At 41.0% G+C, this 23,472-nt stretch overlaps 3 protein-coding genes across 4 annotated transcripts; 1 reads left to right on the top strand and 2 right to left on the bottom strand.

The window, feature by feature from the left end:
- Nucleotides 1–443: 443 nt before the first annotated feature.
- On the bottom strand, nt 444–4,965 carry tmem106a (transmembrane protein 106A). The gene is made up of 8 exons (XM_076034863.1): nt 4,807–4,965; nt 3,153–3,351; nt 2,817–2,880; nt 2,251–2,404; nt 1,765–1,905; nt 1,645–1,688; nt 1,501–1,554; nt 444–981 (listed from the first exon to the last, which is right to left on the bottom strand). Exons 2-8 carry the CDS (start codon nt 3,307–3,309, stop codon nt 867–869), a joined length of 729 nt encoding a protein of 242 aa, XP_075890978.1. The 5' UTR covers nt 3,310–3,351; nt 4,807–4,965; the 3' UTR covers nt 444–866.
- An 863-nt stretch (nt 4,966–5,828) lies between these two features.
- nbr1a (NBR1 autophagy cargo receptor a) lies at nt 5,829–17,845 on the bottom strand. The gene is made up of 22 exons (XM_076034862.1): nt 17,706–17,845; nt 17,329–17,391; nt 17,219–17,237; nt 17,091–17,113; nt 16,199–16,381; nt 15,925–16,002; nt 15,617–15,840; nt 15,384–15,503; nt 14,867–15,166; nt 14,331–14,490; nt 13,697–13,945; nt 12,531–12,647; nt 12,300–12,375; nt 12,066–12,182; nt 11,555–11,731; nt 11,277–11,450; nt 11,043–11,182; nt 10,511–10,953; nt 9,298–9,383; nt 8,881–8,968; nt 8,692–8,791; nt 5,829–7,294 (listed from the first exon to the last, which is right to left on the bottom strand). Exons 1-22 carry the CDS (start codon nt 17,805–17,807, stop codon nt 7,106–7,108), a joined length of 3,228 nt encoding a protein of 1,075 aa, XP_075890977.1. The 5' UTR covers nt 17,808–17,845; the 3' UTR covers nt 5,829–7,105.
- A 149-nt stretch (nt 17,846–17,994) lies between these two features.
- On the top strand, nt 17,995–22,191 carry psme3 (proteasome activator subunit 3). 2 transcript variants are annotated; one of them, XM_076034861.1, is made up of 10 exons: nt 17,995–18,132; nt 19,048–19,080; nt 19,200–19,262; nt 20,105–20,209; nt 20,303–20,351; nt 20,433–20,551; nt 20,646–20,782; nt 20,877–20,931; nt 21,337–21,423; nt 21,512–22,191. In XM_076034861.1, exons 1-10 carry the CDS (start codon nt 18,091–18,093, stop codon nt 21,590–21,592), a joined length of 771 nt encoding a protein of 256 aa, XP_075890976.1. In that variant the 5' UTR covers nt 17,995–18,090; the 3' UTR covers nt 21,593–22,191. The 2 variants fall into 2 exon arrangements, with proteins under 2 accessions (XP_075890976.1, XP_075890975.1); XM_076034860.1 differs by having other exon boundaries at nt 20,300–20,351.
- The last annotated feature ends 1,281 nt before the right edge of the window (nt 22,192–23,472 follow it).

Here is a 23,472-nt window from a genome sequence, read left to right as displayed (position 1 = left end):
CTTCCCGTAGGTATTAGTTTAGCTTTTTATTCATAAAATCTGAATTTGCCTACAAATTGCCTCAAATAGCATTGGCTCCACCTTGTGTCCACTCTCAGAAAGACAACAGCTCGGCTAAATTGGTCTGATCTAGACTTTCTGGTGCAAAGAAATATTGCTGCTTTACTACAAAGCCAATATTCCTCCAATAATAATAATAATAATAATATTAAAGCCCAAATGGAAGAAGCGATGCTTTTTCCTTTTTGGCTTGTTGCCTTGCATGTCTAAAGTAATCATTAATTTATTTTTTTTGTCACACTGCATGTTCAGCTTTCTTTAGTTTCTGCTCTAATGTGTGAATTTCCACACTATGGAATGAATATAGGCCGTCTTATCTTTGACATCTCTCATTTAACTCTGTTTGCTGTGGTGTAGCCATGATGATTTCTCACAAGATGAGAGAGAGAGGAAAACAGTTTATAAAGTGCAAATATACAAGGTCGCCAGAGCATATGTGTATACATCCCATTGACAATTCTAGAACAATATAATAGTTCTGTAGATTAAAAAAAAAAAAGAATGTACATCATATCACAGAAATAATTTCAATATTTTACTTTTACCAACATTATTTAATAGACCAGTGTCCCTATAACAAAGATTTACAAACTGGTCCATACGCCTAAAGCCCAATTCAGATATAATGCTATTGAAGAATCAGCATTTTTACATTGGCACTGTAGTGGTTGATTTATGTCCTTAGATGTGCTAAAACAACACACACAAATGCATATTCACAGACTTAATTCACCCATCAAAGGCATGCATGTTAGAAGAGTGCTTTGCAAAAGGGAAAATTCCTCAAGTTTTCCCCTTTTTTCTTTTCAGGTGTCTCTCACAGGATGCGGGGTCGTTCGATTGGTGCCACAGTCGATATATTCATAGGCTTCCGCAGTGACCAGCTCCGAGTGAGAAATGTAAGAAATATTCAATGTCATCCTACAGGGAGTGAAACGAAGGAAAAGGGAAAGACAAAAAGTCAGACAAAGGCTTTTCTGTGTTTACTGGATGTTTTAAAAAGCACAAGACAGTTTCTTGTTTTACTTTTTTACTAAGGAAGTTGCTCTTAAGAATTATTGGTTAATGTTTGAGCATAGTTCTTGATTGTATATTCATATGACTGACTATGAATAGCTATAACTATGTTAAAGTCTGGGATTCTAACAAAGTCAATAAAAAGGAGAAAAATAAGAATGACACAAAAATGACATTTTGTCAACTAGCTCTCAGCTTCTTGAGCTCAAAATGCAATTGTCCTGTAATCCTTTCAACAACAAAAAACGTTTTCAGGTTTGTCTCAGAAGTCTGACATTTTCTGAGTAACATTCCATTAAATGATATTCTATGAAATTTCCCTCTAGGACAATAGATTCAAAAGACATTCAAAGAGAATGTCTTTGGCTTTTTCAATATGTTTTTCTTTCTGTTTTATGTTGCTCAAGATAGATTGACACTTACTGCATCTCCAAAAATAATGTTCGAATCTTGATCTTGTCTGACTCGCAATAAGTGCTGAAACAGAAAAAGTGCCAACATGTGGACATGCACACTCAGGTAGACAACAATATTCACCCTTCAGTCAAACTTAATATTCAAACTTACACCAAGCCTTCGTCTTTGATTGGGAGGTCGATTTCGATAGTGTACTGCAAAAGAAAGAAACATTCCTGATTGCATGATCCGTTAATTAAATGAATGTTTGTTATTCTGTGTGAAACTCACAGATTTCTGGGAACGGGGCTGGAGGGTGCTTATGTTGTAGATCTGGTTCTTAGTGACGATGGCTTGAGAAACTACACCCTGGACGTTGAAGTCCAAGATCTGGACTGTGACGAAGTTGTCATTGGTGATGCTGATCAAGTTCTACTTAGGGAGAAAAGGGTAACTCATTAGGTGCAGCTGAACTTGTAACTTTGTCCTTTACGAGCAAAGCAGCATACTAAAGTGGATCATGTGGCTGACACGGACATTTTAGCAAATTGGCTAACAGAAGCTCAGTTACATATATCTTTTTGCCGTGTTCTTTATGCATATAGTTTCTTTTTTGTTAAGGACTGAACTGCATCCCCTTTGTCTGCTATATGGTTTGAGTGTGTGTTGCTCAAAAAGTGGCAACAAAATAAATAGGAAAATGAGCCCCAGCAAAAAACTGCAAAACTCAAAAGAGCTGTGGCTATATTCCAGGTTGGTGCGCTCCTGTTGGCTTACCGTAACCTTCAGCAGGACTGCATGTGGGGAGAAATACACCATGACGGAAAGCACTGACACAGGTGTGACGGAGACACTTCGCGGGAACAGGAAGTAAAGGATCAGGGAGCAGAGGAGGAGACACAATATCATGGACGTGAACACGTACTGCTTCCTGCAAGAGACCAAGACCGGAACTTCAATGTAAATGCATATGCATTATCAAGTAAACCACACAGGAAGTAGACACAGCCAATGTCACTAATCAATTAATCCACAAATAGCACAGAGAGGATTTATCTCTGCCAAGATCGTAACACATATTTATTTACTTAAATGGACAAAATCAGAGACAGAGTTTGCAAAAGTCATTCATTGTAACTCTGCAGGCAAAGTTGACTAGCGAATTAACAAGTGACAGTTCAGGTTCCTTGGCAAAGCTGATGAGAATTTGTCCATAAAATCTGACAAGTCAATTTTATGAACACAATTTTTTTTTTATTATTATTATTATTATTTTTTAAATACATTTTTTTCATTAATTGGAAAACAATTCACGATTGTCAAAAGAAAATCAATTTTCTTACGTGCGTCTGGGTTTCAGCCTGACATCATTACAGGGTATCACAGCAACAAGCTGATCCTCTTGGCCTGATGATAAGAATGTTTTTTTTGAATTGTTACTTTTACTTTAAGCCATAACATTATTTAAAAGTGACCTTATAAGACAGAAACTGTAGAAGTTTTTAACCTAATTGGTTTAAAATGAAACTAGTCCTTAACACGCATGTTTTAGAAATGACGCAACACAGTCGGGCTGCTGCCTTTTAACTCAGTTGAAAAGCAAAAAAATTTGTCAACATTCTTTCATTGATTTTGATTAGTATTATTAATTTGATTATTTGAAATGTCTGAAAACTAACCTCTGGGAATTCGTCCAATACCTCGACAGGTAGGGCAGTCCCTCGTCAAGTTCTCATTCATGGTGCCATACGGGGGGAAGTGTTTCAGTGTTCGAGTCGTCTCCATCCCTGACGTCCCACCAGGTTGCTCTGTGCCGTTGTTGTTTATCTCCGACATGCCCGTCAGTACTCAATCCCAAAGAAAAGGCACAATTTAAACCTAAAAGAGGGAAAGTACACAAATGAACCAATGCTGTGGCTGAAATAACTGTCCAATGACACACACTGATCACAAGGGCCTAAAACTGTGAAACATCAGTAAACGGTATTTCCTCAGCTGTGTGACAGGACATGACCAGAATCTGAGGCATAGAAGTGATGCCGGCTATGTCATTATTTTATGATACTGAACTTCAAGCAGAAAATATGTGGCTTTAATTGAACAAAACGACGCTCACTGTAAAGACGCACACAAGTATCACGTTCCCGTGCAACACATCTTTATTTCACCACAATACCAGGAGCTTCAGTATTTCCACACAATCTCTGTTCCTCCTCTCAAAAAAGGTTCTTTGGAGACAGACGTGAGTTCCTCCTGCCGAACGAAAAAATGTCCAATCTGCCTGCACTGCGTGTGGTTGGTTACTCAGCATGAATAACGTAGAATAAACCAACCGACCAACAAATAAAAACGGAAATGCAGTGGCTTAAAATGCTCACCACACTGGCAGGACTCAAGTTCCTCCAGCTCTAGATACACACAGCGACTTTCGCTTTACACCAAGGTTCCCCCACTTTACAAGTTGGCTGTTTGGGGTTACAAACACAGCTGTGCAGCCAAACCACTTCGCTTTTGGATGTGCCACTGCTATTCACCTTCAAGCCAGCCTCTTCGTGTAGCAAACAAAAAAAAAATAGTTTGCATACAAGTGTCTTATGAGACCGTTGCAACGTGTTTGACAGGAAGTTGTTTTGTGAACAAGAGTCGAATACCAGCACAGCCTTCCATTAAAAGAAAAATGAAAGAAGAAGAAAAACTAAGTCTGTGATGTCCACTTTAATTTACTGTAACGACGACAGGCCAAACAGTGCAAGCTTACTAGTTTAAAGTTTTGAAGCAAACCTACGTCAAGTGAAAGTAGGTCAAATCTCAGATACTATGTCCAACAACAACAAACATTTTTGACATCTTGGCACACTGCACCCAACTCAACGTTAAAAAATAAAAAAAAATAAATAAATAAAATAAAAACGTGCGTTAGTTAGTTGCGAATCTGTAGCTCTGGACTTCATATATAAAATCAAATATGTAATATAAAAATCCTTCGCGTTACACGTTCATTACTTGTTTACCAGTGATATTTCCCCGCTATATCTGAGACCAACTAAAAAATATATAGAGAGGAAATGGCATTTACAAAGTCACTGTTAAGACTGTACGGCCCAGCTTCCAGGATATAAATCTTTTTTTGTGCAGGTGTCGCTAAAATGTGTTCCTGCCGCGATGAACCGTCGACACGCACGACACGTCGAGCCGATGGCGCGTACAAGCAGTTCGTCTGTCGTCCTCACCTACCTTAAAACTCGACCGAAGTTGATGGGGAAAAACAACTATATATATATATATACATATATATATATAGTACCAAAAATGGATCGCAACACAGGTACCTACATGTCTGACTTGGTCTTCGGTAAGGATTTCCCGTCTAAAACGGAGTTGGTGAAAATGATAAAAACCAGAAGCGGGGAGGGGAGGAGGAACACTTCCTCCTTTTCTTACAGTCGACAGACTGACCGTCCTCCAGGCTGCTGCTGATCACATGGGCTGTTTCAGAATGACTGACCAGCAAGTTTTTTTTTAATGTTTTATTTTTTTATGTCTTATCATTTAAATGAGGATTATGTCCAATATACAGTATCAGCAGGGCAGGATGCGTTAAAGTAGGCCAACTTGTCGCCGGATTTACTTAATTTGCTAATGGCCGACCATAATATTTGGAAACATCATGATGTACCCCCCCACACACACACACAAAAAAAATCCCCTGTTCAATCACATGTCCTGTTTGACTGTGTGACTGGCAGTGCCATTGCAATGTTTAACACACTGATGGCACGTGGGTAGGCTCATGTTTGTTGTGTGATGCCAATTTTGGACTTGATCTGAAGACAGCATGTTTCAATCTTTACCTTATAGTGAGGTTAAATCTCATTAGTCCATTGGCTGTTTAGCTGTGGTAGAAGTTAGACACTTTAAAAAAATAAAACATGTTAAAGCCTTTTTTGTAATTCAGCACAACTGGCTTATGTAATAAAACAAAGTACAGCTACAACTTACTTTTTGCATTTGTAAGTGGAAATAACACGTTTTGCGTCGTATAATGCAAAAGATGTGCCAAGTTTGTAATTTACAAAGTACTAATACCTACACATTGTGCCTCACGCAACTTTTAACTCTTCACAGCTAGAATGATTTGGATTTGGGATCCCTTCAACAACACACAGGTTTACATAATAGCCTTAGCTAAGTCGTTTACTGAGCCAATAAAGGTTAAAACCCTGTTTCCATACTGGTAAAACTGCAACGCCGTCAGAATAACCTCAGTTTTATCAGCCTAGCTCATCCTATTTCAGAATGAACTTTGTGTATGGCCCACATTTCTGTATTTCATCTGAGGGAGATGGGAGACCATGGGATGTGCAAATAGTTTTATTAGCAGATTGACAGTTGAAGGGTATGTAATGTTTACACTCTGGCAGAGGAAGAATATGACAAGCACACAGTAGTAGATATTTTCAGATGTGATTGTTTGAAACATGACATAATTTAGGAGGGTAAAATGTCTTAAAAAAAACAAACAAAAATAAACTAATCAACACTCCCAGACCACACAGCCAAACAGGAGGGAGAAATCTCCATCAACAGAGGCATACATTAACTAAACCCTGCACACACACACACGCCACAAATGTCAAATCACTACATGTACACATACACAGATATAGATTTATAGATATATTCTGTAAACTAATAATCATCTTTCATAAAAGGCAATAATAAAATATACTTGATTCCACTGTGAGTTTAAGGAATGTGTTGTTAAAGACATCTTGTTTTGATCTTCAGAGACAGTAACTGTTGGTGTGTGGTGGAGAAGACAGAGATGCAGGCAGGGATGTATTGTTATTATCGTTATTACTGAGTACTTTTTTTTTTTTTTTTTTAATACAATGACGCAAAGAAAGCAGACATCTTCCACTGTGACTGTTGCTAAGACCACGAGAACAAGACTCATCTCTAAAGCCTCTACCTGTCATGCAGGCGTCTCCTAAAAAGCAGTAGAAAAACATCTGAGTTCACATGGCGTGCCACTAGGACAGGTGTTGTATACATTCCACATGTCAACGTCTAGAATAACAGTACTTTGATACAGGAAAAGATTGCATTGTTTCGGCAGATTTCACTACGACAGGTTGAGAGAAACTTGAACAACGTCATTTCCCCCCTCTAAAACAAGCAGAATATATCCACGTAGCTTTGACAGTGTCATTCTAAAGGCTAGCTGGCTTCTTTTTTTTTTCTCAGAACCATTTGCTTACGACTTTGAAGCAAGAAGTCTTTTCCACATTTTATGTTTAAGTGCCAAGGAAGCAGCTACAACAGCCACACAGACACTAAGATGGAGAGCTGAAACACTGCAAAATGCTCTTTGACATGGGCGCTTCACTTTAGCAAAAATATTGATGCTAAATTAAAGGCAAAGGCAGAAGTAGCAATTCAATCCTCCTCTCTGTTTCAATCCTTTCTATCCAAGAATCAACAGCTTTAGCAATTGGAAATTTAGAATTGAGAATCTATCAAGAGAGATGCATTATGTATCGGAGTCTACGTATTCCATTTGTAAATTAGGCATTAAGGTTAAGCACATTTGTTTTCACCCCTCCCCGTCAGTAGTCTCACTTCCTGTTGCTCAGTGTTGTGAGTTGACAGCGTTGTCCTGCCGGTCCTCAGCAATCTGCACCAGCTCGTTGACTGTGCGCAGTAAGCTGTAGCCATGCTTCTTCAGCAGCCGCTGGTTGAGCCGCTCGTCTTTGAAGCCCATCTCCAGCAGCATCGCCATCATGGAAGGGTCCTGTCTGGTGGCTGGGTCAATACCGCGCTAGAGGGGAGGAGGGGTAGAGAGAAAGTTTTAGGCTTATTCAAAGCCACTTCAGAATCCTATTTAAGCCCTAGTTTAATTGGATGATGCATATTTACACTAATAATTGAAGTGAGTATACACTCAGTATTTGTGTAAAATTTTTTGGGTTTTTTTCCACTTAAAATATAGCCTCACATATCAAATAAAGTATTATTTAACTAGTTCCTGACCAAGTCCATCTGACTTCATCACACGCAGGTTTTCATCTGTTAATCCTAAAATGTTGCTCTCTTATTATTTAAGTCGAGTTATGTATATATTTACTGCTAGATGGTGTAGTCTATGCATTCTAGTAAATGTTGTACATCCACTACAACAATGACATACCCTTCTATTTGCTACTAAATTACTATTTAGGACACAATTTTAGCAGGCGATGATATCATTAGCCTTGAACGGTGTTATTTTGGTTTGATCTGCTGGGTTAGGCCCAGGAGCGGAGCAGAACGACCACAACAACACACAATTGGTGTATGACACCATTCTATTGTACATGTCATGCCACTGCATTTTGCAGCTGAGTGTTGCTCAACAATAGACCCCACTGTAGGGAAAAAGAAGAACTTTTTTTTTTTTTTTTTTTGCACAATTCATACATGGAGCATGCTATTGAGGGTAATTCTTGGATTATTTTGAGTAAGTTGGTCTAACTTCGAATTTACTAAAATGTTTTGGGCAGAAAAAATATGGTTAAATAATCATAAATTAAAATAAAATTTCAAACAATTTCAGGAAAACAAATCATTAGAAAGCGCTGAATGTACAATCACCTAAAGTCAATGCAACCATCCCCTGCGCTTTACAGTGTAGCAGCAGTCAGTCCTTGAAGACAACCCACCATAACGCTATATTTTACAGAGCTTTTATGACAACACGAGTCAGCCAACGGCCCCAGTGACACACCTGGCTGACTCTGCAGGGCAGTTACTTTCATTACAACTCGTGACTGTGTTTTCCAGATGATTGAAATAAACCAACTGGATTATAACCCAATAAAGTACAGTTACACAAGAAGTATTTTTTTTTAAAACAGTAAAAAATTATTAGCATGATGGCAACAAGAGCAAATCCAAAATGTGTCTCCAAACCACATTCAACTTCATAAGCATATAAGCATATAGCCAGGTGGCTTGATATTAGAAAAAGATGAAAACACAGGAACTCCAACAAGGGACAACTGGGAGAAAGCATGCATAGTGCCAGAGCCATGGTGACCAAAAGCATCCAGTCTCCATTTGGTCTGACAAGTATCAAAGTGGGAGCAGTACACGATGGAATCTCAATGTGATTCAGATATTAGGTGTAAATGTATGCTGTGATTTTTTTTTTTGGCTGCTTAGTCTCCACTCCCCTACCTGTATTGAGCAGTTTGGTCCGGTGAAGAGGGCTTTATAAGCAGATGTGGCCACATAAAGGGCCCCTTTGACAAGTCCTTCGGTGATGCCACCTTGCCCCCTGAAGACAAAGAGGAGATTTGTACAACCTTGCCAGACGGCCAGACTCTGGGATGAAAAAAGAGGAGGGGGGTGGGGGGGTTTGGTCACCTTGGCAGCAGAGCATTGCTGGGTCTGGGGTTGTAGGTCTCAAAGGCACTGGATGCTGAGCCAGCTGATCGTGACAAACCAGATGATACTGCAGAGAACGTAGAGACACAGTATTTTTTTTAGAAATGGAAAAAAAAGGGAAATAACTCGGCCCAAGCACGCAAAACATGAGGAAAAAGAGTGTTTTGCCGAATCATCAAATCCACATAGCGTGCAAAACTGTGTGCGCGCTTCCCGTCTACCCACAAAAGGGTACTAATGTGTTTCCTTCGTTACGTTAAGTTCACCACAGACTCCACAAAGTGGTAAACTGATTTAAGACATGGAATCACATCTTATGTAAACTTAAAAACAGAACATGTTGATCCTACATGTACAGAGAACGTATGTGAATGACCATTCCAAAGGTAAACTCACCATTTAAGTGGACCCGCGGCTGAGGTGGCTCGTATGGATCATGGGCTGGAGGACTGGGGTCCTCGGCCAAATACAGTGCCTCAGACCTGGACGTGCACAAGATAAAGGTAAAGATAAAGATAAGGGATGTTGCAGTTTATTTGAAGAGGGATACCATGGAGGTTTAGTCAAAATCCATGACACAGGAATGACAGATACATTGTAACAACAATTCTAAGTCCGGGACAAAGATGGTGACCCATTCCACTATTGTTGTTGCCCGTCAGACGAATACAGCCAAAACGTCCATCTTGGAATTGGCTTCTGGGTTATGGGGTTCATAGAGAGTGTGCAATAGTGTCACTTCCCATCAAGTCTCTGTAACTTCCATGATTCATCGCAGAGCATCAGCCAATCAGAACAAGCCGAGGCGTCACTCTCGGAATACAGGCTGTTGTGGGGATTTTATGGCCTTTTGACCCAATTTTGCAACATAAAACCTCCATGATTTATAAATATACAATAGAAAGAAAATAAATTGTTATGGACCTTTTTGGGCTCCATGAGATTTTTTTTCTGCTACTGTACCGGCTGTCACTGGAAAAAATCGGTAAAGTGGCAGCACCAAATCCAGGTTAATATAATAAAGCCATGGACAGGATGTGTCTCTCCAAATAGCTCTTCAAAGAACATATTTGCAGTCTCAGAATGCATAGGGTGTTGTATCTATAGTACATTTAAACTGTATTTAAACAAATCTGCCTGATGAGTATTGGTTGAAGCCTTTTTGTTTGCTAATCTACATCTATATTTAAGCCAAAGATTGCTTTAAGAGGGGTTTAACACAACAAATATTGCTTGTGCCTTGAATGCAATCCCTAGTAGATTTACAGGCAGTGACAGTTGAGTTGAGATGTGGTGGAAATGCATTTTTCATGTGCATCCAATAAAAAAGTGATTATTGGCCTTTCTGCTGGACTTTATTCAAAGGCTGTTATTTCATAAAATGCGCAAATCTGCCTTTCTATTATAATACAAGGTGGGCTAATATTTTGACAGATACTATTATTAAATAAATGTCTGTACCATTTTAATTGCTTTAACTGTAACAAATTTTGAGTTTTTTTCTCATCTGCTGGTTAGCTGTTTTTCTCTTCTTAGAAAAAGAAATTCTGCCCAAACCGAGCAGGAGACACAGCATATTTTTGCTATTTATCCATGTTGGGAGCCTAACCTGGGTGAGTAGAGGGCCGGTGGTGACACCAAGGGTTCAGTGGGCAACGGCGCCCCCGGTGGTGGCACTACTTCAGGGGTGAGAGTCACAGTGTCCAGCGTCTGGGAGGCGCACAGCATGTGGTTGACGCTGCTGCTGCTGCTACTGCTGTTGCTGCTGCTGCTGCTGGTCGGAGCGACAGTGGGAGGCCATGTGTCCTCTGGCCCCTCCTGCCTGACCTGGCTGAGACCATCCTGTCCCGCTACTGAAGTCGATTCCGCCTCCTCGTTCTCCAGCACGACGTCTGCCTCGACACAGCTCACAGCAGCTGTAGCGTCGCCATCGGGCAGCGGCGTGGTGGAGCTGTACGTCGACTTGTCCAGAGGCCTGCTGGTGTCGAAGCAGTCTGGGAGCACAATGATGTAATCGTCGCAAGAGGAAATAGAGGAAGTCTGGCTGCTCACCTGCAACATGGAGAGGAACGCTTAGACGTGGCTGTTACCTTAAAAGCATAACATACGTGTCAGGAAGAACACGGGTAGATAAAACTGACCTCCTCCCAGTCATCTCCTCTGGTTTCAGCCTCCCATTCGTTCCTGATGGTCTGGATGACATCGATAACTACGACATCGTCACTCTCGTGACCTTGGGGTGAATTCTGCAGGCTTTCCGTGGCTGATTCCAGCAAAACATCTTTTGGAGTAAAAGGAACATCCAGAAATTGTAATTAAAGAACCTTAAAACCTCATTTGAAACCTCTGGGAAAATGGGAATAACACCGGCGTACCTGGCTTTACATCTTCTTCCTGCCTGCTCTGGTCAGGACCTGAGCTGGGCAGCACAGCGGAACTCTCCAGTCTGACGGCACAGAGCTCTTCACTTCCATTCTGCTGCGTTTCGGTTCCATTTTTCGGAGTCTGAGCAGCGCTCTCCAAGCAAAAGCTGGGACCACGTGAGACTACTGTTGGGTTTTTAAGGAGTAAAATATGAAAAATGTTATGGATGAGATTTCTCCTCTCTGATATCTGGCTCACATGGACTCAGGAGGAGCCCGGTGACACTCACGCTTTGCTTTGCGAGCGCTCTGCTGCAAACTGCGCAGGGGTCTGTGATCAGGGGCCTCCTCCAAGGTGAGTGAGCGGATGACTGTCTCGCACAGGAACTGGGCTCCACTGATTTCCTCCTCCCTGTCCTCATCCTGGGCGGCAGCTTCCAGCAGCTCCCTCTGTTGCCTCAGTTTCACTGCAGAGAGAAACACAACAAATGAGAAATTTAATGATTTCTTTTATTATTCCTAAAAATGTAGAAAACTTCGTTGTATTCATTAAAATATCAGAAAATCATTTAACCATATGCATGAGATTCAGTCATTGACATTCACCACACCTACAAAAAAACATCATAAAAACTTTTGCTCATTTCCTTAAAAATTTAGGTCTGAGAGTCTGACGTGATCTAATTCCATTCATGCAACCTTTCCTTGTCGAATCACGATGATTATTACATTTCCTTAATGATTATAACATCATGATCACATGCAAACTATTATAAGCCCACCATATACAAAGTGTCTTACCAAAGAGTTTCCTGACCCCCGTCACCTCATCGTCCTCCTTCATCGGTGAAGCAGCTTCTCCATCTTTCTCCAGTGCTGGTGTATCATGGGGCACGGGTGATATGCATGGAGTCAAATCTACGATATAATTAAGACAGAAAGCAAACGTGATTTTTCATGACTGAAGGCGTGTTTCTTTTCTACAGAGAGAGGCTTTGTGAAGTAGAAATGTAAGCGTAGTTGCGCTTTCCTTACCCACTGGGTTGTTGTAGGGAATCTTCTCCAATTCTTGCACAATATTTATATCCAGCAGCCCGAATGACAGCAGATCCTGAAATAATAGTTTTGTTTGTTTGTTTTTTTAAAGAAAAAAAACTGGACCAAACTGGATCAAACATCACTGTTCTCTTATCCAGCAAAGGTTGGAGCAACACAGTAGATCTGCAGGGTGAAATACAGTTTTGGGGAGGGGATGAAAGTGTGCACCTGTGCAGTCAGCAGGTCGACCGAGGGGAAGTACAAGTCTTCATGGTTGAGGTCGGCACAGAAGCTGTCCTTGTCCCTTACCTCCTTCTGCTTACCCAGAGGCCTCAGCTCATCCTTCTGAATCACACACAACAACGCCTTTGTTAGTGGAGCGACATGGAGCGTCCGACCCTTTATTCTGTTAATACCACAGCTGATACTGTAAGACAAGGAACGTAGCTGGTGGCTTGACTGAAGATCCATTTAAAAATGTTGTTGTACAATGTGCAATGACAAATGAAGTTATTATCATTATTATTATTAAAATCCTGCTCACATGTGCTGTTTACAATTAATCATCACACACCTAAAACAGCAGTCACGTAGACCTTACCTATGTAAGCATATATTGTACTTAGTGTACTTACCTATGTATGCATATGTTTCTTGATAAAGAAATCTATTTGTTCCTTCTTAAGCTCTCAACTTAAAACAAAAAAAATCTATATGTGAGAAATAACATGCCTACAGTGTTGGGGAGTAACAAGTTTCAAGTCATAACGTCAAAAAGTAAGATCATTGTAATCAGCTACATTACTGGAAAATGTCTGACCAATGTTTATAAGAATCTTTTCAAAAATTGGATTCATTTTGCTGATTCAAAAGATAGTAGTTTATGATGCTCTGATTTTGGATCTTAGAATGATGTCACTGCAACCAGAGGTACTGCAGTTTGACCTTGTTATGGCTGTTACTTTTTGTTGTTGTTGTTTTGGGTACTGTTGGACGCTTAACACTGTAAGGTCTAAGCAGCTGAGAACATGTATTGAAAATTTGAAAAAAAAAAAAGTAATCAAAATGTAATCAAATGTAAATAGTTACATTACTTTGACAAACTGATTGAAACTATTACATTTTCAATAGGGTAACTTGTAATTGTTACCAATTACATTTGCAAAGTAGTCTTCCCAACCTTGTATACCGATGACTGTTGCATTACATTATAACATATTATAGAACTATTCTGCAGGTGTGTGGTTATTTTTATATATATCTGCTTGTTTCTTTTAACTAATTAACAGGCTTGGAAAAAAAAACTCTTTGTTAACGTGTAGAAAATAAATGACATAATGAATACACGTGTCAACAGCAGAAGCTCTCGGCGTGTCACCGGTTTGCACACTTGCCAGTCGGTTGCTTGGATGTCCCGGCGCATCGCGGTCGTCGCCCTGCTCGACCACGATGCTGCACCACACGCGTGGGCCAAACTGACAGCCACAGTGCGCCAGTCGCCAGTGGGAGGTGTACGTCCCCTCCATCATGGGGGCGACAAAAGCCACACTGACCACGCCCACTTGTCCGGGCAGCAGCGAGGGGACTGGCACCTCCCTCTTCGCCTCTGACGCCAGGTCGAGGTTCCCCCACATGAAGGTCAGCTGGGTGCCCGCACACGCACATATAAAAGAATATAAAAAGGAAAACAAAAAAAAAACAAATATGGGAAAACACATGCGGAAAAAAAGGGGGGGCACGAAGACAAGAACGTGCAGCCGCAACACACACTCGCCAACACTCGCACGCTCATTCAGCTGACGACAGGAGTTAAAACTTAAAAGCACGACACAGATTTAACTGAATCAAACAATAATAAACATCCCTGATATAACGGGCCATTAGTTGAATTAGGCTGGGCAGGAAATCTTAGCTGGTGTTAGTGGGGACTTAAAGAGTGGAAGTGAAGCAAGAGTAGTGGTGGTTTGGTGGTTGGTGTTGGGGGGCAGAGAGTGTGGAGCCTCTCCTCTCGAAGCACAGGAGGAGTACCTTAGTCTCTGGGGTCCAGCTGATAGTGCCCGAGTTCCTCATCTTCCAGTATTTGATGAACTTGGTGTCAGGCTCCAGACGGGTGAAGTCCGGCAGATTTTCATCCAGAAACAAGGCAGCCATAGTGGGCACCAAGGACGTGTGTGCCACCCCAGGACCCCTAGTTTCAAGTGTACAGAGCATTGTTGAAAAGAGCCCTGGTTCGTGATTAAAAAAAAAATCCATCTTTTTGTTCTCTACGAATCAAAAAAAGGACCCCAAACTTTTTTTTTTGTTTGTTTGTTTTTGGGAGCTGAAAAGCATTTTCTTAGAAAATCTATGAAGCAGAAGCAGCAGCAGCAGTTTTCAAATTGAGGTAGTTCCAACATTTTTCCACCACCCCAGAGCAGCCAGTGTAACACTCATACAGACTAGATTATAAAGATGGCATATTTTTGATTTCTTGTCTTGGAAAAAAAAGAAGAAGACTTTATTGCATCCATGCTGGGTTTCGAGGTACCCAGCACTGTTGGACACCCTTCCGAGGTGGCGCTTACTCTGGACTGGAGGCCTGGGGATCAGGGGCCGGGGCAGGGATGGGGCCTTGGACTGGGGCTGGACCTGAGGCTGTATCTGAGGCAGTAGGAGGGGGCAGGGCTGGGACCTGGGTTGACGCGGACGCCATGTTTGTCAGGTTGCCTCTGCCAGAGGTAAAAGGAGCGCTCCACTGTAGCCCTCTCTTCTCCAGTCTCAGTTTCTTCTTGATTTCCTTCACTTCAGCTCTCAGCTGCCTCCGTTCAGCTTTGAGGCGCTGCCGCTCTGCCTTACGCACTGTCCTGTCTCCTCGCCTTGGGAACCTGGTTTGAAATGTCATCAGGAACACCTATTTGTCGACTATCAAAAATACTTTTTGAAAGAGAAAAATACATACATACACACAACAAATCAACCCTTTCAGGTACGTAGCTACTGACACATTTCCTACTTTGAATATACCTGATTTGTATATTTTTCCCCGCACCATTGAAAGAAGAAGGTGCAGTTAGATGTTTTCTTATGTCACAGACGGTTTACCTCAGCTCTCCTGACATTCCATGCTCAGGGATGGACAGAGGTGTCTTGGTTCTCACAAGGTTGTGGCTGGGGTCATGGCTATGTCTGCACATCTCACACAGGATGCAGGACGGGCACACACTGAAAAGCAAAGAGATCAAAAAAGGAGAACTCAAATCTGCACAGAGAACAAAAATAATAAATAAACAAAAAAGTTGTTACGACAGGATTCACTGGTTAAGACTCCAGTCTACCTGCACTTGTAAGCTCCTTCAGAGGTGAGTTTGTTGCAGCTGCTGCAGTTGGGGGTGTAGCCGAGTGATCCGTTGGACGTGGAGGGGCCTGGCCGGGGGCCTATTGGACCGTCACTCAGCCCACTGGCTTCAAGGTGCTCATCGGATGACTTGTGGGTGCAACACTGGCCGGAGAAGTCGCTGCACATCCTCTCCACCACCTCTTTTACCACCTCATCTTTAAACTGTAAAGGTTTGCATGGTGTCAGGAGGCGAAAGGTGGGGATGTTATTTGACTAACTAGAAAAAAGAAAATAAATGTTTCTCACCTTCTCCATGTACGATCTGAACCACATGGGAGGCGGTTCATCCTCAGGTTTGCTCCCTTTAGTGTCCTTGACTGCTACCTGTATCAAAAATAAATTCAGAGAGGCATCAAACCAAACTTCTAGTTAGGCCAAGTACACTGACCAGGGTGGCACATTCCTTTCCTGAGAAAAACAAAATGTCAAAGCAGAGTAAGCGCACATAAAAGCCTGAACCGCAGTAAGCACACGCAAATGTTTCAAGGGAGAGGTGAAGAGAATGGGCCTAGTTACGTACAGCTTCTCTCTCGGGGGTGACCTGTGTGCCCTTGTCCACCGTTTTCACCCTGGAAGGATACGGTGGAGCGGGCCGGAGGTCTCCTTTCAGCTCCTTCACCTCCGTCTTCAGCGGGCCTCCGCAGGCCTGCCCCTTCATCTTGTACACGTTCATGTGCAGCTGATTCCCCTGCTTCTCAGCACTCTGTAAGAATCCAACATTAAACTTAACAAGTGACATACATGTGACATATGGGGGGGGGGGGGGATTCATACCTCCTGTTAAAATATTTATTCACACTGAAACAGTTTACAGAATGTTAAGACATACGTGCTACTGTGTACCAATGTAATGTGAAGATTGCTGTCACACTGGAAAAAGTGTGCATATGTTGTATGTGTCATGCTTTGAAGTCAGACACACCTCTGGGTGAATCTACGCATGATTCCTGACATGTTCACTCCTGATTGGTCCTTGTCTGCATTCGGAATGTAGACACACTCTTCTTCTTTAAAAGGTCTCCTTCTTTGATGAAGTTTATACTTAAGAAGAATATCGCCTGTACCACTGAACACCTGATAATACAAATATTCCTGACATAGTAATAATACTATGTTTAATAACATCTGCTACTGTAACTACTGGTTTGATATTTGATATAGCCACGTTCATCAAATTCCCCTGAGACAACTTTATGATGCTATGGCGCAATCCACATACAGCTGAATTGGACTCAGAGCTAAGTGCATTTTATACAGTCAATTATACATTTGAGACCATTTTTAGTCATGTCGTTTTAAGTGGCTATTGTTTTATTGTCCTTTCACTGTCTTATTACTCTATTATTTTCGACCTTTGTTATAATATGGAAACAGATTTCCTGTATTAGCATATAGCAAGCAGTGCCCCTTACCTTCATGGCTTCTTCGTATTCATCTGAAATAAGGCAATGTATAAGTGATTTCACTTTAGTTGTCGTGTTTAACATTTCAGGGAGACATTCGTTTCAATGTTTATCAAGTGCCAAATGTTCAGTCTCACCTTGACTGTTTATGCAAACCTGAAATAAAGAGCAAAGACGCACTTTAGCCAACACATTCATCCTCGCAGGCCAGCTTGGTGTTTTAAAATGCCTTAATACACGTCATTACCTCTTCATTTTCCTCATCGAAGTATTTGACTTGAAAGTGGTTGATGCCGAATGATGCTTTGATCTGCCAACAAAGTTAGAGAATATCTTATTACCAAGGAACTTGATTCGATATCAGCGCGCGTGTTATGAAAACATCCATAATGACTGTCTGGCGGACACATATACCGCTATCCACCGCACAAACACCTCAAAGAGAAGTGAACGGGTTTCCCTGTCCTCAGGTCAAGACCTCGTGGGGTTTGTTATCGGCATTTGTGTTGACATTTCCTCTTCTGTCCTTTGGGTGGTCTATTGTTTACGTGCTCGGGCCGTGTCTGGGCCTGCTTTTCGCTTAACTGCGCCAGCGCTTTTCAGCAGGCTCGGTTAGCCGCTTACCCAGGTTTCCACGGATTCCCACTCCAACTTCTCCAGATCCTGAGCCAGAAATCTCTTCACGTTTCCCCGGAAGTTCACTTTAATGGTCACAGGCAGCCCCATATCAGCCGTTTACGCGGACAAAATGGCTATGATTTGCGGCGACGCCGGCCTGTGTAATGCCCGTTGCCCTCGTCTTGTCTGCTCTTGTTTACATCGTCAGCTGCGTCGAGAAAAATACTGTGACGTTTCGCGCATGCGGTCACGGGGAACGTCGCTCTCGAACGGTCGCACGTCGACGACGTCATCTCTAAGCTCACCTCACAAGTGTGGCAGAGTAGTAATAAGCCACACATCCAGGAGCGGGATTTTAATGCTGTTAGGACAATCGTTCTGACCTCATAAGATGTCTTCACTCCTTAAGGTGGACAGTGGAATTAAAACCAAGGTAAGCCTTTTCATCGGGAATCCCAGTCGACGATATGACAGCGTGTTGTTGCTATTTTCCTTCCTAGCATGTTAGCCACGTTGTGTATCTTGATGGCAGAGCGATGATAAGGCCGGGGCTAATGACGGCTAACTGCCGGCTGGCTAAGCGGCTTCTTTCCCGCTTGCCACTGCCAAACCTTCTCGGCGCTTCTGCTTCCCGGCGGATCCAGCTTTTGTAAAAGTGAGGCGAAGTTTATGTTAGATGTACCAGGTGATTGTAAAGATGGCGTTAAACGGGCATGCGAACAAAAGAAAGGCCTTAGCTGCTGGGTCAACAAGCTGCCGTCGTGATAGCATCGCGTTGCCTCATGATATTGCTTATACACTATATCCAAAACCTCACAATCAAGTTGCACAACTATACTTAAATAATGCAAATATAAATTGTAATCGGGTGTGTGGTGAATCCTAAGAATTCGTCACCTAATCGGGGGCGTGATTCAGGTCGCAACGTTCGACTTTTCCGACCTGAAAACGAGGCTCTTGCTGATCATGCGCATTCACTACTTCTTCTTTTTTCTTTCTATATATATATATATTTATATATACTTATATTACTTTTTTTTTTTTTTTTTTTTTGAGGGGGGGGCAGTGCGCACCTGTCCGGTGCATGGTTCGCAGATTGGTCAACATATTGAGCGCTCACTGCTGTCAATGTTGTCTGTGTCATTGATTCATGACTTCATCACTCCGCAAAGTAGATGAAAGCAGAGCTCCACATTGAAAGTCAGGGATCCTTGCGGATGATCTGATGTGTTATAAGAATTTTTGAGGTGTGGGCAGAACTGGTTTTTCTTGAGTTGAAACCGATAATGGGGCATTTAATTGATGTTACGTTTTTATCCGATCTGATTTCTGGTTGATGTCTTGGCAGGTTGATGCTTTCAGAGAACGTATAACTTCAGAAGTAAGTTTTTTTTTTTTTTTTTTTTTTTTTAATTTGACCAAAATGTATTGTAAACTACGGTGCAGTAAAGATTTGGTTTTAGAGGGAAGACCTTCAACAACACCTTTGATGTCTTGCAGGCAGAAGATCTTGTTGCTACTTTTTTCCCAAAGAAGTTACTGGAACTTGATCAATTTCTCAAGGTCAGTTTTATGTTCAATTCATAATGAATCCTGGTATGTACGGAAGCGTATTGCATTCACTTGGCAAATTTAAAAAAAAAAACGTGAATTTTTTTTTTTTTTCGCCTTACTTTCCCCGAGTTCCATTCTTTCATTGAGAGCTCCATATAATGGAAGCAAACATGGCCAGCTTGTTCAGTTCAATCAAATTCTATTTTGACATGGGTTTGAGACACTGGGAAATAGTCCTGTCTTTAAGTGACATAGTTTATCAACTTTACGTAGGCATCTGAGGACTTTGCGGTTGTTTCGAAGGAAAGCCCATTCAGATATTCTCGACATCGCAATGTTTCTCCGGGATCAATTTGATAAATATGGCATGCTCCATGGATACAAAATGATGCATTTGAAGTGCATTCAGACTGGTTACATGTCACCACCGTAGAGCACATCCATGCCGTAGAGTCACCCGTCTACTGTTTTCTTGCGGTATTTCAAAATAAAAATAAAAAACCAGGATGGAAAAAAATTTACACGAAAAACAGGGCAGGAAAAAAAAATGAGCACGAAAAAATGGGCTGGAAAAAAAATAATTACACTGAAAAACAAATTTATTTATTTGCCAAGTGAATGCAATACGCTTCCGTAGGTATGAACTCCCATGTTTGATTTTTTTTGTTTGTTTGTTTTCATAAAATGAGGTTTTGATGTTGAATGTCTGGTTGTGTGTTTTTAAAAACAAAAACAAAAAAAAACATCTGAAGATCACTGTGGCACTCATTTTTCTGCAAGTGTGCAATTGTTTTACCCCACAATCTTGATAGACCCCGACACATAAGTAAAAAATAATCTGTTTTATCCAGGATCCAGCCATAAATATCACTGAGCTGAAAGAGATTCACTCAGAGATCAATCTGACGGTGCCAGAACCCATCCTGCTGCCAAACCTGCATGATGGACTACAATCTGTAAGGTTCCAATTTGGACAATAAATGCGTAGAGCAAATTCAATAAAATCTATGAGGTGACATCGAAGTTCTCTTCTGCTTTTGTATTAGCAGGAAAATGCCAAAAAGAGAAAGTTAGAGGATGGAGGTGATGAGGACATTGGTGAGTGTCAGAACAGCTACATGTAATGCATCATCTTGAATTACTTATCATTGATGTGTAATCATTGTTGCTATTTAACAGTGAGTGGCACCAAGGTCTTTGTCATGCCCGGTGGTATGATGAAAAGCAATGGAAATCTTGTTGAACTTATTGAAAAGGTCAAACCAGAGATCAGGACGCTCATAGAGAAATGTAACACAGTAAGTGGTCAAAAGGACAACAATTCAAAATGATGATGGATGGTGGATGCAGAGATGGGTTTAATCCCAGACCTTTTGTTCTGTTCTTGCGCAGGTCAAAATGTGGGTTCAGCTGCTGATCCCTAGGATAGAGGATGGCAACAACTTTGGGGTGTCCATCCAGGAAGAAACGGTAGCTGAACTCAGAACAGTTGAAGGGGAAGCTGCATCTTACCTCGACCAAATATCAAGGTTTAATTCACTAGATTTATGTACTTTTTTTTTTTTTGCACTTGAAAATCTATTTTGCTCGGATTGCTAATCATCTCATCTTTTTCACTTTTAGATATTACATCACACGGGCAAAGCTTGTTTCGAAAATAGCAAAATACCCACATGTGGTAAGTGACTGTTTCCAGAAACTGTAAACGTATATATCTCACTTTACTTAGACAAAAGTATCGTTGGTGTCAAGGGAGCGTTTGATTATTTATTTTTTCTAAACAAGCTGTGATGCTTTGGGTTTTTTGGGTTTTGTAAAATCTCAATAAAAAAGATTTGTTTAAATTTTTGGGTTTCCAAAATAATTTGATCTGTGTGCAAGCCACCACTAGGGGGCAGTCAAACCGTTACCGTACAATGTCGATGACCATGCGCGTCTCATCTTTATGAACCATGAAGTTGGCTTAATCACTGTTTGTTCTTTAATTTTAATCGTAATCTACTGCCGTGTCATAATGTTTATTATGTATATTTCCACTTTTTCACTGTGAGTAATTACAGCTGCTCTATTTTGTTGCTCTCAGGAGGACTATCGGCGCACAGTAACTGAAATCGATGAGAAGGAATACATCAGTCTGAAGATAATAGTTTCTGAGCTCAGAAATCAATATGTATGTCATGACCGTTGTTGCTCACATCTATGCTGCAACTTCATTATATGTATTACTCAATGCAATGTTTTCCTCTCTTTATCTAAAGGTAACGTTACATGACATGATCCTGAAGAACATTGAGAAAATCAAGAGGCCTCGAAGCAGTAACGCCGATGCCTTGTACTGATGTTCATTCAGCCACGGCAGCCTCCACCTCCCATCTTCATACCCCCCCGTCTCCTTGCTACCACAGCCTGACCTCGTGAGCAGGACTACATCTAGACGTCGTTCACTCACTTCAGTACAATCAACAATAGCCTACATAGATGGACACAAAACACATGTTTTTGTTTTCATTGTAAAATATTTTTTTCTTATTTTAAACCCTTTGAAAACATAAATAATCCCCAACATATGGGGAGAGAGACCATGGGAATAAAAAAAAAAGCGCTTTGTATTTTTTCATTTTAATTAAACATTTGTCCTCAGAATTCTGTGAAGTTGTGTCATTTAAACGTTTTTTTCCCCCTGCCCACTGATGACTGAATGTTTACTTGTTTCTATCTTTATTTGACTCATTCTCCATCCATACTGTTGTGGTTCAAGATGACTTTAAAAAGTTTTTATTGTTTCCACAAATTTTTATACATTTCAGCCATAGATTTCATATACATCAAACAGGTTTTGGACCATAGGCTTATAAGTTTTCAGTGGAAATTCAAGCACCTACACAACATTTATGATGGGCCATTGGTTCTGTTGAATAAAGCATTTTTAAATACTGAACTTTCTTTTACTGTTATTTTGTGTTTGCAGAGCTTGTTTATTGGACTCTAGTCTAGTTAGTGAGTTTTAAATCAAATGTGCATGAGTTTAGGGTTCTATGTGTATAAGACTGGCACATAGAAGTTTGAGAATTATTTTCTCCATGGCCAGCAGATGTCACCAAGACCACGTGTTGGCTCCTGCACAAGCGATGAATCATAATCATAATGCATTGATATACCCTTTGTTGATCCTCAGTTCGCCGAACTTGTACTTCCAGCTGTTTTGTCAACAGTTGAAAATAAAATAAATTCCAGTATTCAAATCATTCACTGGGTGATTTGTTCACTCTGAAAGTGTGAATTATGTCCAGACAATTGAACTTATTACAAAGATGTGATACAATGAGGAAACAGGAGTATCTGGAAATGGAAAAGGCTGAATGCAAAATGAAACTTTGGTCAGGAAAGCGCACAACTGTATTTCCCTGTATTCCTTTCTGGAAAAAGGTTTGTCATATAATATGGTAAAATTATAATGTATGAATTACACATTATCAAAGACTTCAAAGAAGTTAGGTCACTTATACTGTGAAAATGTGCCTCAAACAGCTCAATAAACCATGGTGTGCAGGAGAAATAGTGATTTATTATTATTATTGTATCATTATTATTATCATTATTGAAGACTTTCTACCAATAAACGTTTTCAGCAAAGAGCACAAAACAAACAAATATTGCAAGGGCATATCACATTTAAAGTATATTGTTCAGTCAAAGCTCCTTTTGTACCACCTTTTTACCACCGCCTCCGCTCTGCATATGCAGCATTATATGCTGATAAGGCTTAACTAGATTAGAGTAGGAATAGTTCAGACTGCTTTGGAGATAAGTAGGCCTCAAAGAAGACTTGTGATTTGCGGGTGGTTAATGTCACAAAGTCAAGTTCATTATGTCACCGGCAGAGGGGAGGGGCCTTCACCTATTTCCTGTTGGCTCGTCTCGATCCAGAGTGTTGCATGCACTAAATATTAACCTTCCACAAAGAGATAACGACACATGTATGTAGATGTTTATGAAAAGTGTTGGGAGAGTTTAACGAAATCTAAGGTTGTGACAAGATCGATTTTTACATGAATCATCATTTTGATGTCTGTGCAGTCCGAATCAACGGGTGGTAGTGCAAGAGTAGACCGAGCCTTCGGGCCATGTTCTGCTGCATAGGGACACACGTGTTGTCTGTGATGCAGTCTGCCCCTTGAACCTCCATGTCCCTTTTGAAAGTCCCACATAGTGATGAGGG

The sequence above is a fragment of the Nelusetta ayraudi genome, unplaced genomic scaffold (genome assembly GCF_046127955.1).
Source record: "Nelusetta ayraudi isolate G7.1 ecotype Tasmania unplaced genomic scaffold, CSIRO-AGI_Nayr_v1 ptg000042l, whole genome shotgun sequence".
Classification (NCBI taxonomy): Eukaryota; Metazoa; Chordata; class Actinopteri; order Tetraodontiformes; family Monacanthidae; genus Nelusetta; species Nelusetta ayraudi.
Note: the sequence above shows the minus strand (reverse complement) of the source record. Positions and strands in the feature narration are given on the sequence as shown.